Source organism: Neodiprion lecontei, chromosome 1 (genome assembly GCF_021901455.1).
Source record: "Neodiprion lecontei isolate iyNeoLeco1 chromosome 1, iyNeoLeco1.1, whole genome shotgun sequence".
Classification (NCBI taxonomy): Eukaryota; Metazoa; Arthropoda; class Insecta; order Hymenoptera; family Diprionidae; genus Neodiprion; species Neodiprion lecontei.
Window position 1 is genome coordinate 2,754,809 of NC_060260.1, and position 14,122 is coordinate 2,768,930.

The 14,122-nt window shown below is 44.1% G+C and overlaps 1 protein-coding gene across 2 annotated transcripts; it reads left to right on the top strand.

Moving 5' to 3' along the window:
- The first annotated feature begins 1,872 nt into the window (after window positions 1–1,872).
- On the top strand, window positions 1,873–13,775 carry LOC107224286 (homeobox protein abdominal-B-like). Of its 2 annotated transcripts, none has more exons than XM_015664283.2 (2): window positions 1,873–3,995; window positions 12,300–13,775. In XM_015664283.2, the coding sequence occupies exons 1-2, from the start codon at window positions 2,912–2,914 to the stop codon at window positions 12,782–12,784; spliced, it is 1,569 nt and encodes a 522-aa protein (XP_015519769.1). In that variant the 5' UTR covers window positions 1,873–2,911; the 3' UTR covers window positions 12,785–13,775. The 2 variants fall into 2 exon arrangements, with proteins under 2 accessions (XP_015519769.1, XP_046594718.1); XM_046738762.1 differs by having other exon boundaries at window positions 12,339–13,775.
- The last annotated feature ends 347 nt before the right edge of the window (window positions 13,776–14,122 follow it).

Below are 14,122 nucleotides of genomic sequence, written 5' to 3' on the forward strand. Positions count from 1 at the left end.
CATAAAAGTACCGAGATTTAGACTGCAGTAGAACCGTGACGTAACGACGTATTGTTGCGGTACACTGAGCACGCTGGTGCTTTTCCCTTGCCCCCACGGGGTTTTGCCGCAAGCTACCGTCAAACGCCGTTCGCTCACTCGGTCAAGTTTAATTTCTCCGCTCGTAGGGGAGAGCTTTCGCGTGGCGTCGTTGGAGGGGGGAGGATTTTTAATTCGTAGCACGCGTGATCCTTGTAACGTAATTGTTCCTGGGGTTACGGATCGCGTTTTTTTCCTAAAACGAGGGTAAAAAGAAATTTCTTCAAATAAATAAGTGATTAAAAAACCGTCCAAGTCGACCCGAATCTTGTGATCGCCGTTCGCGCAAGGAGAGGGAATCGAGATTCTCCCCGCAGCGGTAGCGGATCTCGCGAGAAGAGAAGCTAGCCGAGAATTTGGGCGGGAGGGAAGGAGACGTTGAGATAAAGAGAGCGCGAGACGTCGTGAGATTGGGGGGGCGGAGGGGTGAGCGGCGACAGAATAGAGCGGTTGACGGGCGCGCCGACAGATCGCGCGGTCGGCGCTCATCGAGTTCGTCGGGAGTTCGCGCCGGCGGAGCTCAGTGAGCGCTCAGTACGGCTCGGCGAGGCTAAGCGAGAAGAAAGGGGCTCCCTTTCGTGTTGACGTTGGTTTGGAACCGTGCGCGCCTACAAGCCAGAGCGACCCTTCCTTCTTCGACCCTCCGACAAACTCGGGGGAAAGAATTTATCGCGCGATATAACGCGAGGGAGAAAACCTGGAGTATCAGTCAGTCACCCCGGCGCTCAGCCCTTCGGGGGGAGAAAGGACTGCGAGCCGCTTCTTCTACTACTGCTGTATTTTCGTCGGAGCCAGACGGACGGACGGTCACCGCCTGGGCCGTCTGATCGTAACGGAGCGTTTCTACTCGACCGAACACTCGGGACCAGCTTTTGGACACCCAGTGTTCCGCTTGTAAAGGCGTTGGAGGAAAAAAAAAAGAAAAAAAAGAAGCAGCAGCAACGGAGAAAGAGGGAGAGAAAAAAAAAGAAAAGGCGTGCGCGCGCGCGCTCCTCGGCGTTTGAGTGGATATTTAATTGCTGCACGCAGTGTCGGGGGGGTTGAGTGCGATTGTTGCATTTTTTGACTTACGGATGAGAAGAGAAAAAACGAGAAAAAAACTACGACAAGCAAAAGCATCAACGTAAATAAAGATTTACGAAAAATAATAAACTGCAACGAGACGAAGATTAACCATTTCTTTTTTCCTCGTTATCTTTTCACCTCTGTCTCTCTCACTCTAGCTCTCACTTTCCGTACAAACTGTACACAAATAACGTTGCTAATTCTCGTTGAAACGAGAGGCAAGAAGATTGTGATGTTCGGGGTGACAGTTTTGCATAAATTACACGACACCGTGATGATTGTACGACTTCGGCTTATCGCCAGGGATCGTCGACTATCCAGTTGTTAGGGGAAAAGTACGTGCAGAGCTCGGAGTGATATTTATATATATATATATATATATATATATATATGTGTGTGTATATATGTAGTTTTTTCTCATCTTCTCTGCAAAATAGTACACCACAGCAGGTGTAATTTTTTTTTCCATGCCAAGTGTCTCGTTGATCCTGTGAAATGACGGACTGATTTATACGTATGCATGCACATTACATACATATATATGTGTGTGTGTACATATATATATCCATATACGTATATGTATACATGTATGCAGGGGGTAAAATTTTTCCCATATAACCGTGCGTGATAAACAATAAGAGACGACGAAAAAAACAGACAAGTGTTTCAAAGAGCAGAGAAAACTGTTCGATACAACAACGATCGAGTCCCTTCGTTGACGATAAAATATACCGTTCATAATAATAATAATAATAATAATAATAATAATAATAATAATAATAATACCTGCACACGATCAACATACTAAATCGCGTGTGTGTATCTTATTTCTGTTTCATCTAAAAATCTTCGCTTCGTTGGAAATTACGAATATATAATTACAACAAAACTGGACCGACTCGTCGTCGATCGCTGCTGGATGATGCAAATCTGATTACCTCCTCCCCCCCCCCCCCCCCCCCCCCCCACCACCGCAAAAAATAAAACAAACAACAATAACCCTTCCGCATCCTTATCAACGGCCTTTTTCTAACTCGACTTCTCTTCCACGGTTCTCCTCTTTTTTTATTTTGGTCGTCGACCTTCCCACCCTCCCCACGCTCTCGCTCTACACGTCCTTCTCTCTCTCTCTCTCTCTCTCTCTCTGTCTCTCTCTCTCTCTCACTCACTCACTCTTTTTCTCCCTCTCTGTCTGTCTCCCGCTCTTCTCCCCCACGGCCGCCACCCTCCACCTGTCTGCCGCGTCGTCTCTGCCCCCCCCCCTTCTCCACCCCCCGTCCACCCCATCCCCTCCACCGCTCCTTCACCCCACCCCACGTCATCCGGTCAACACGCGACTGTCTCCTTTATTTACACCGCGAACTACGACGACGACGATGCTGTGCCGCAACGTGAACGGGAACGCCGACCTCCTCGCCGCCTCATCCTCGTCATCGTCATCATCATCGTGGTGAACGGTTTGACGTGAACAAAAAACAAACAAAAAAAAAAATATACCAACAAAAAAAAAACGACAAAACATATATCTAAAAATAAAACTAAAAACCACCAATCGGGTTCGTCCCGACGTATCCGGTGTTGTGAGAAATCCGTATCACCGAAAACCCGCTGCCTGATTCATCCACGATCATTATAACCCCGGCAATAAACCGTCACCATCTGCACCATCGCCGATCACGTGGCTTGTTCGACGGCGACACTGTACGACAATGTTCACGCCGCACCCTTGTGCGGTTCCGGCGTGGGCCACCCTGGCTCCGTCACGCCGATGGGTGCAGCCGCCGGAGCGGGGAATTCCGCCGGGGTGACGACCTGGTGGAACATCATGAACAGCGGCTTCTACGAGGACAGCTCCCCGCCAGTACCGCCGACCTCCTCTCTCCTGCCGATCCAGCAACAGCAGCAGCAGCCGCAGCAGCAGCAGCAGCAGAACTCGACGCCAGGCTCTCACCCGCAGGCGACGACACCGACTTCCCCGGGCGCCCCCGCATCGGCCGGCACCGTTCCACCCCCGCCTACGGCGAGCGCGAGTTCGACGTCACCGAGCGCCTCGTCGGTCGCGAGCAACAGCGCGGCGGGTCCTCTCCACATACCGGCGAAGCGGCTGACCGCCACCCCCGGGGGCGGTTCGACCTACGGCGAGGTTCCCTGCGTCGAGCCCTCAGGGGCGGCGGGCGCGGGGGCGGGCGGCGTGATAAGGCACTCGCACTCCTCGACGGGCGGCTCTCAGGGCGGCTGGAGCTACAGCCCTCACCACCCCCAGGACCCTGCCCACTACGGGGCTTCGGGGCCCGCGGCGGACCCGCTGAACCACCACCAGGCTTACGGGGGCGCGAACCCCCCCACCTACTACAACCTGGCGGCCGACCCGAGCTCGACGACGGGATCCTCGAGGGACAGCCGAAAGGCCGCCGCCGCTCTCAGCTTCTGGTCACCGGCGGCGGCCACGGCCTCCTCGGGGGGCGCCGGCGGACCCACCCCCGCTGACTATAAGTCTTACAACTCGTCGGGGGGCGCCACCGGTGCGACTTCCTCCGCCGGCGGGGGCGGATCGACTTCCGGCTCGGCCGGCGACCCCGCCGTCTCCTGCCACCAGAGCTTCTCCCCAAGCTGGTGCAACTACTCCCCCTACTCGACGGCCAGGCATCATCATCCCGTCGACACCGCCGGTCATCACCACCCCCACTCCCAGGCCGGTATACCCTACCTCACACCCTCGGCGGCTGACGATCGGGGAAGGACCGCCGCCGCCATGGTCGCCGCCGAGGGGGCCTTTCCTCACGACGGATACGGGAGTCTCAGGAACTACGGGGCACCGGAACCGGTCACCTCCAGCCCTTATCCGCCTCCAGGTAAGCATCGATGCCGATTTCGAGCCACCCCCGCGACCTTACACTTTCGTCATTCCCGTCGTTTCGTTGATCGCGAAAAGAGTTGCTCGACGTCTGCGGAACGTCGTGTTCCACGTGTTTTGCAGCGTAATGCACGCGTGTGCGTGTACGCTTACGAACGCCGAGTGGGATCGACGCACGACGTAAAAGTATACGTGTGTGAGAGTCGTTCGTTCATTCATGCGTTCTTCGCGTTCACGCCTGTATAGACCGGTACACCTAGGTACGCGTACGTGTGCGTACGTAGGTGAAGAGAGCTCGAACGCGTTTTCCCTCGCACCCTTCTCCCTCTACCCCCCCACCGTTTCGTCCCCCTACGAACCGTGAAACGTCGCAGCGAACAACGGCCCGTGGTGAGTTTATTGGCGGCCGTAACTCGTAAACCCTGGCGCGCGCCTCCGATCAGCTGATCTGCCTCGTTCCTCGACCCGCTGGTCCGTCGTCTGCCTTCCTTTACTCCGTATACGCTGACTCTCTCTCTCTCTCTCTCTCCTTCCCTCTTTCTCTTTCTCTCTCGGAGTCGGTTCCTCTGCTCTTCATCGTTCAACGTACTCCTTTTTCACGCACGCTAATTCGTATTATCGTTAGCCAAGGCTTGTGTTCGTATTATTTATATTGCTTTCCCTTTCTCTCTCTCTTTTTCTCTCTCTATTTTTCTCTCCGGTAGTTTTTAAGACCCCGTTTCGACATATCCACGATCCGATCAAAAACTTCAGTCCGATAGCAAATATTTGACCGCATGAATTCACAACGTGATTCTCTTCTCAGCCCGAATGATATACATACACGTACGATATGTTATAATTATGATTACATTTTTAATAGTTTTTTTTTTTTTATTCCGTATAACGTGTAGCTGCTTTAATGTTCTGGTTGTATTGTATTTACTTTCTAACGTTTACGATAGTCCTGACGAACAAACGAAAAAGAAAAAAATTTTTACGACAAAGTAATTACTGTCGATCATGTGTAGGTTGGTTTTTTTGTTTTTTTTTGTATTTTCTTTTCACTTACTTTTTCGTTGTTGTTGTCTAGTTTTTGTTTCTTGTCCTCGTGCCCTATTTTTTACCAATGGAACACGTGAAGCGATTATTTTATCACTCTGCAAGGATCTTGTGATGATATACGAGAGTTTTACGATCGGCTGATATCAAGATCCGTGTATTATACAATAGGACAACTGGTCGGTCGGTTAATTTATTTATTAAACTCAATCGTTGATAACTGTGGAAAAGTTATTAACTTGAACGAGGAAGGGGAGACGATTATAATCATAATTGAAAAGAAACAATAAAATCATTTAGTCGCTGTACAGCTAAAGCGTTAAAAGAATCGATAACGTTTTACAAGTCAATTAACCAATGTTATGTTTTTATTTTTATTCTCCTCTGAGGTCTTATTTCTGTATTTAGCTATTCCAATCCCCGGTTTGCGAAATATGCTTCGAGACGTTCGTGTCGAAGATCTGTAATTTTTATTTAACTTTTTTATTTTTTTCATATTCTGTGAAGAACCGTGAACAAGATATGCGTGACTCAAAAATGATTCATTAGTGAGAAGAGAGAGAAGGAAAAAACGAAGAAGCAACATTATTAATTTTAGAAACCGGTCTTTTCCTCAGCTAACCGGCACCGTTTCACGCTCAGGTACCTACAACTCCGCGTCCTATCGATTGCTTAATCTGTCGAAAAAAAGATAGATGAAAACATAACTAAAAAAAAAAAGAAAGGTCAAAATGAAAAACCGCGGTGGTTGAATAAAAAACGATCCTAAAATATAGGAAAAAAAGAAGACGATGTGAATAATTCTGGTGCATATGTTATTATAAACAATAAATATCATTGCCGAATATCGGACACCGTGATATTACTATATAATTAACGAAATTACACGCGTATAGAGGCAAAAACTTTCCATCGATTATCGCTTCGATCAACAATATTATATTCATATTTCGTGATTGCCAATATTTTACAACTCTATATGCACGTGCGTGATACGTACCTCGGAAAAAAAAAAAGGAAAATCAAAATCGTCTTTTTTTTTTTTTAAATCGGCGGTTAATTACAAGTAGATCTTCGCTCAAAGTCGTCAAAAATGTAACCACCGTCGTACCTCGAGGCGTACTTTTGCATCTCTTTATAGTATCGTTTCGTCGACCTGTATAAAGCCGAAAGAGATCGAGAGAGATCTTGCAAATCGTCGTTCGTGATCCGTCGGCAATAATAAAGGAAGAAGATGAAGAGGAAGAAGACTCAATCGAAATAAGAACCGATACGACGATTCACCTTGTAACAGTCGAAGAAATCTGATCGTGAGGATACGCGGACGGCTCACTTCGCGTGTAATTTTCGAGTTTACGTCATCCGTAAGCCAGTCTATACGATATAATTAAACGGTAACTTGTTATTATTGATGTTACCATTATTATTATCAATATATATCCAAAGAGCGCCGACTCTTCTTTTTCTCTCTCGCTTTCTCTACTTCTACAAATCTCTCTGTCTCTCTCTCTCTCTTACTCTTCGCCGCGATATATGGGACAAACATATCACATGCAACGCATAACGCGGCAGCCGCGCATTTCAAAGTAGCGGATGCGCGTGGAATGATACAAACGCCGGCCGACAGATGGCAGCTGTATTATCTCTCGCAGCTTTCCTCCGTTCACTTTTGCCGTTTGCTTGCAACAACTCCGCGGTATCATCTGTCCTTCTATTTCCTCACCGCTCCGAACCACAGAATTATTTCATAGAATGCATCAGGAGCTGGAAAAAAAAAAACAACATTGCGTTTGCTAAAAATTTCAAGCCGAAAATTTTTTTTTCAAACGCTTGTGTCTGGATCAGGATTTTTTTTTTTTTTTTTTTTTATGTGTACTTAGGTATATAATATTACTTTTTAGAAATTCTTATCGAACAGTTTAAGAAATCGTTGTAGGTTGAATAAGAAAAATTAGGGTAAAGAAATTAGAATTTTTATTACGTAACGCGTGTAAATAGACGAGAGGTGGATGGATCTTCTCGCAGGAACGATTTTCACGGTTTTACGTAAGTTTTCCATTTCCGGAAATGGAAAGTAGGTACCAACCAGATTACAGTAAATCAGCCTCAATAATGCGGACAATATCGACTTACCCGAAAAGCTCGAAGCTGACTCCCTCGTCACACGCGAGACTCCAACCCCTGTGTTCTACTCGCTTACCCTGCCTATCTGCTTTTTTGTTCGTATTTGTGCGGTATGTGCGTCTCTCTCTCTCTCTCTCTCACTTTGTTAGTGCGCCGCGCAGCTACATTTCCCTCTTTATCTTTCGGCTATCATCATGCCAGTCGAGCACTCGAGCTTCTATTCTCCTATATCTAACCAAAAGTAAATTCCCGACGTGGCGAACTTGTTCTCGTCTCAAATACCTCCCCCTCCCTCCGCACCCACATCCACCTCCTTCTCCTCCTCCTCCTCCTCCTCCTCCTCCCCCCCTCCTACTACTACCACCACACTCTCCGTTCTCATCCCCCTCCTCGCAACCCTTTTCATCCTTTTGCTCTCCTCAGTTTCATCTTGGTTTAGTTTTCCTGGCAATTTCTACACAACTCGTCGATACTTCTAGGATATTTCGTAGTCCTAGTGGAATTTATTGTACGAAGATATGGAATAAAAAAATAAAGAAATAAATAAAAAAGAAGAAAAATAGAAATTTCTAACGCTCCAGGTATGGATATGATATTTTACTTATCGCGATGGGTTTTTATTCTTTTCATCGTTCAATTGTTACTCACACGAATATCAATTGATAACTGATGAGTAATTAAAATTCATCATACGTAATTAACGAGTTGACACATCGATCAATTTGCCAGCTTATTGTTTTCTATATTATCACATGTGTAGAGCCAGGCTTTGAAGCCTCAGGATTTCTCTGTAAAATTGCGGATTTCACGCAGCAGCAGCAGCAACAGCAACAACGATCGATTTACGTCAGAAGTTATTCCAGGCACGCTCTCATACACGCGGTATATCTGTATATATATATATTACAAACCAAGGCTGATACAAAACCTCGCGCGACGTACTCGATTAATAAATTTTTATTTTATTTACTTAAAAATTTTTCACTCGTAATTCCACTCTGTTTTTTCTCATCTTTTATCATTTTCTTTTCCTTTTTCTCTCCTTTATTCAAGCATTCGAGAGTTCCGGCAACAATTATCGGGACTTCGTGACCCATGCAATAATCGTCGAAACGAATTGCACGAATACCAAAATATTTTCACGTTACAAACGATATTGCGGTTGTCTGTAGGATTTGCTTCAGAATATATCCAGATATAACCTGGATCGTATTTTCCTTCTTTGTATCGTTGTTCTCTTTGTTCGTCTAATTAATCGTTACGCGTGAAGGTATTTGCGTTGAAATGAAAAATAAAAAAAGAAACGCAAAACTTGACGAAAATGTTGAATAAGGATATAAAGACCGAGAGAGAGAGGTTTAATTTTCACGCTAATTGGTATCCGGATTTGCATACGTGCTTATCCCAAGATCAGTATAATCTTTGCCGAGCCTCACTGATTGTGAGATGTATCGATAAACAAGGAAAAATACGAGGTATGCGTTGCCTGTGCGGTATAATTTTGTATATATTTACACGTAGGAATTTGAAAGCAGTTCCAACTAATTTGCGATTCTAGATTAATTACACCACTCCAGTTTTTACTTCAAATCAAAGGCAGTGATTTTTTTGCGAAATTAATATGCGGACACCGATATTACAACTATATTATTTACGCGTTAATTGCAAGTGATGAGAGAATACACGCGTAGCTCGGAGCATATAATTATGACCTGAAACACCGAATAAGGCAACTTTGTAAAATTATTACAGGGCTCAGACACGCTGTTTCACAATTTGTAACGGATTTCATAAATTCACGTATCACAGTTCTACGTATATACCACACGGTGTCAGGGTGTGCGTGCATAAGCGATAGGACATAAAATATATCATCGAAAGCGTTGCTTAACGCTAAATATCCACTAATAACCGAGAGAAACCGCTATACGGGATATATTACTTATTTATTAATATTTATATATAGAGAAGTAAAAAAAACAAAAAAAAAAGAAAAAAAAAGAGCGACGAAAAAGGATGGAAAAAATATGTTGCACGGTATAAAGATATTACATACGTTCGATAATCGGTTAACGCTGCACCTGACGGCGATTCTACCGTTTCTGGTACTCGTTCGATCGGTTATAATCGCCCCCCTCGACAATTTCGTCAAGGAATCGAGCGCGCATCACGCGGAATTTAATATCCGTTAATATCATTGAAATACCTTACACACTCCGCCGCCTTTCCAAATATATGCATCACGCGGTAAGTTCGACTGGATTTCTGCCTACGCGTCTTCCTGCATCGTCGATTATTATACTAACCGTCCCGGCGTATTCCGGTCGAAATACCTTTACCGAGCCGTTCAGTAGGCCGTTGGTCCAATTATATCGTTTCCATCCCAACGTGGTCCACACGGCGCAGCATCTCCTCGGCGAGAGAGAGAGAGAGAGAGAGAGCGAGAGAGAGAGAGAGGGGGGGGGGGACTTACAGCGACACACACTCTTGGGTTATACAGGCACCGATATTACCTGCATCTAGGATATACATGTGCGTGTATTTATATTATACATAATAATACAAATATATACACGTAGAAATTTTGTTCGACACGGTCAGGCGGCTAATTTCACTATAAATAACGATTTACACAGAAGTGTGTAAATATGTATCTACATTACATACGCATGTATTATATATACATGTAAACGTAATGCGCGGTGGTTATAAATTTGAAATGGCTAATTACGTCCTGCGGTACGTTATACGGATGGATATATATGTGCGTATATATATATATATATACATATATCGATGAATGAGGCCGAGAATGAGACAAAATTAAGGAATACGATGAAAAAGAGAAAGAGAAAAATCGATGAGAAAGAAAACAGAAAAAACGAATAAAGAAAGGAACAAGAGATCGGCAAGAATCGAATAACCGTATGTTTGAAGTAAAAAATTAATTAAGTAGCGTGCAAACGAGGGAGAAAAGTAACTGAGAAATGTAAAAAAAGCAAAAACAAAAAAAAAAAAATAGAAATACTAATATTGTAATCGTTATTTCTTGCAACCGAACGACGGTGGATCGACTTAACGGCACGCGGGACGGTCGTTAATTTATTATTAAAATTTTATTTAACTTTAATATTGGGTACGCCGAGGCCTGCATGACACACCGACCACGCCGAATCGAATAATTACGTCAAAGCAACTCTTTCCGCATATTTCGCTGTCATATTATCCCGTTGCATGCAATCCCGACTTACCTAACTGTTTTCAATATTTTTCTAATTACGCGGAATTATGCCTATACATGTATTTCACGCATCTTGTATCTATCTACATACACGCATACATACGTACGTATAATTCTGTGCCGTGGGAAATTAATTACGCAACAGAGATCCTCTTTGCCTTATTATAAGATGAAACGGAAGCCAAATATCGAGAGACCTTCTCTTCAATTTTTTAATCAAAAATTTCTCGCAAAATCTACGTTTCACTTTATGAATTTTTTTTTTACCGTTTTTTTTTTTTGTCTTTCCATCTTCTTGCACACAGGTATTTTGTTTTTTAATTTTTTTATAGTTGCATGTAAAAATGCAATTCTATTTTTATTTTTGTTTTTTTTTCGCCAGACGGTTATCGTGCAATTAAGAATAGCAGTTGTTGAGCTGTATATTTTTTCTCTACTTATTTCTTGGCATATTTCTTCTGCTGTTTTCGAACGGTTATTAAGAAAATTCTATCCATTTCCCTGATCACGGTAAAACTGTTAATTTCACATTATATATGTAGAACGATTTGTATCTGTTACGGAATTTGAATAACTCGTGAGAATCACGGGCTGGGCAGTGATTAATATTCACGCATATATTTTCCTGTATTTGGACCGAGTGAGAATTGGATTTTTCGTAGATACACACTTTCCCGGTATCGACTATTTGCAATTTGTGAATCAATATTTCATCTCAGTGTAATTTTGTTCGAGTATGTAAGAATAAATAAAACGATATTCATTTAGTTTTCTCGCAGAGACGATTTCATGATTCTGAAACGAATATTGGCCAATTATATCACGGAGACGAAGGAATGAAATACAAACTTATCAGCATCAATTTATGCACGCAGATACTACGTTAATTAACAACTATACTTTTCAAATATCACCTAATGTACGCGAGATGGAATATAGCTGCCATATTTATATTATCTCCTCGGTAAATAACTCCGCGGTCTATTATATTCTCAATAAGTTCAATAGCTTCACTTTTACTTTGAATGCCTCTAGCCGTGAGAGCGAACAATTTATAAGTTCTCACTTTTATCTCTCTACCTGCATCATTATACTTGGAAAGTCTATAAAATTCTTTTAACAACACTGTGGTTTTATGAAACAAAAAAATTGGATAACAGAAATGAGAAGGAAAAAAATTAAAAATAGAAAATGCCTCGAAGATATCGGTTTTATCGAAAATCTCGACTTTCTAAAAAAAATCACAAAGAAGTCGCAGCTTTACAATATCCACCCAGCACTCCAGCCCGTAACTTTCACAAAAAGTCATCAGACCCTTGTAATAGATACCTACCTACACTTGATGCGGTGGATAAACGCGCCAGGGAATCGGCGTGTCTATTAATCCAATCTAACGAAGTTATCGGACGAGATATGTGAATACGGATATCTTCGTTGATCCCCTGGTCGAGTAAAATATATCCAAAAATCATTCTCAACTCGACTAACTCTGGAACGGTAACGGTGGGGGTGAAAAAACAACCCCCCCGTTAAGTTAAATTTCTCGCTACGGGAGAACAACTCAACTTTCCGACTCGAGACACCGACCAAAATTCAATTTCATTATCCGAGAGTAGACAAGTTTTTTTTACCCACGTGATTCTTTGTAAGAAAACGAAGAAAATGAGATCCTCCTACAGGGGACCCTCGACGATATGATGAAATCTACAAAATTGGATTGTTTTTTTTTTTTTTTTGCACCCCCCGTTACTGAAATAGGTAAAAAAAACAACAAAATAAAATAACGAGGTTACCGTTCCAGGGTTACCGATTCAAGTAATCGTGAATGTGTGCAAACCCACCCCTCCCCCCTCCCCCGCAAAAGAAACCTCTATCAGGCAAACTAATTGTGTTAAGTGATGTGGGGTTCCTCCCCATCCTCGTTGTTTCCCGCAGCATCACTGGCGGGCGTCGGCGTGAGCGTCGGCGTCGGAGGAATGGGGGTCGGTTGCGGCGGTGGGAATCCCCTGGAATGGACGGGCCAAGTGACGGTGCGCAAGAAGCGCAAACCCTACTCGAAGTACCAGACGCTGGAGCTGGAGAAGGAGTTCCTGTTCAACGCTTACGTGTCGAAGCAGAAGCGGTGGGAGCTCGCCCGGAACCTGAACCTCTCCGAGCGGCAGGTCAAGATCTGGTTCCAGAACAGGCGGATGAAGAACAAGAAGAACAGCCAGCGGCAGTCGCAGCAGCAAAATAATAACAACAACAACAGCAACGCGAACAACGCGAATCACCACGGGGCCGCCGGAAGCCACCACCACCCTGGCGGCCATCCGCCTTCCGGTCACCACGTAGTTGCGCAGGCGCACCACGCGAACGGACCCGCCAAGCATCATCAGTGACCCGTGGCCTACTCCGGGGTTGTATTCGACCACCACCACCCTCACGGCCACGCCGCAGCGGCGCCCGGCGTCCACGGGGGCGTCGGCGTTCACGGCCACGGCCTGATACCGGGGGGCGGAGGGGCCCACGTCCCCGGACACGGACTCCACGGCGTTGGTCAGGCCCAGATCGGGGCCCATTCGGCATCGACCGCCGCCGCCGCGGCGGCGATACACTCGCGGAATCATCAGCTTGCTCACGCGGCTCACGCCGCTCAGCAGCACTTGCTTCATCAGACTTCCCACGGACTCGCCGCGTGAAATTCAAGCTCAAACTTTATACCGCAAAGGGTGTCTCAGGGTGTGAAGTGGTGCGCCTCCTGTATCAGGCTTAACGACGTATTATTTTTTCACCTTGGATTCACTGTTTTCAAAACGCCGAATCAACCCCAGAGAATTGATACCCCGTTAATAAATGTACTTGTCGATACGCGATTTGACCGTTTGATTTTTTTTTTTCTTTTTTCTTTTTTTTCTCTTTTTCTTTTCGTCATTTCTTCCTCACGATTCTCTATTTAATCGGCACTTTTCTGTCTACTCGCGTGACGCAGTTTTTACTATCGCGGAGAACGTTGACCATTTTTCAAACCTGCGGTAGATAATTTATACACATACGTATACATATATATAATATACGTGTGTGTATATGTAATTATATATAATATATATATATACTCAGAGACAGCGGTGAATTATAGGACTGTCGATGTTATTGTGTGCAAAGTGCGCGTATGTTAATTGACAAATTGCGATATTACGTACACACGTGCATACATATATACATACATACATACATACATACATACATACATATATATGCAATAAAAATATGTATCTGTGTATATGTATAAAACGATAACGATTATATATTGTAACGATAATTTTAACGGTAATTTACTAATTATATGTATATATATATATACATATATTGTATATTATATATTGTATATATATACATATACATATATTATATAGGCGATTGTACGGATAATAATGATAATATGATTATGCTAACGGTAATGTTATATACCTACACGCGTCGCAATGTCTTGCGATTAAAAAGTTAATGGAATAGTTAGAAGATTTCAATACTGCTGATTTAATACGCCTCGCGATATGTACAAGAAAATTGTACGCTTACATATATATCGCCAACCGACTACGCGACTGTATGTGAAAAATCGAGCGTGTATTTTGGATACGCATGCGCGGATGTTGAATGTACGTGTAATAATGTGTAACATGTATATTTCTGCGTTTGCGTGCGTGTGTGTGTGTGTGCGCGCGTACAATATACGC

Coding starts and splice junctions, on each gene's coding strand:
- LOC107224286 (XM_015664283.2), top strand. CDS start 2,912: ATGGGTGCAGCCGCCGGAGCGGGGAATTCCGCCGGGGTGACGACCTGG. Junction 3,996..12,299: donor CAGCCCTTATCCGCCTCCAG/GTAAGCATCGAT, acceptor AATTGTGTTAAG/TGATGTGGGGTTCCTCCCCA.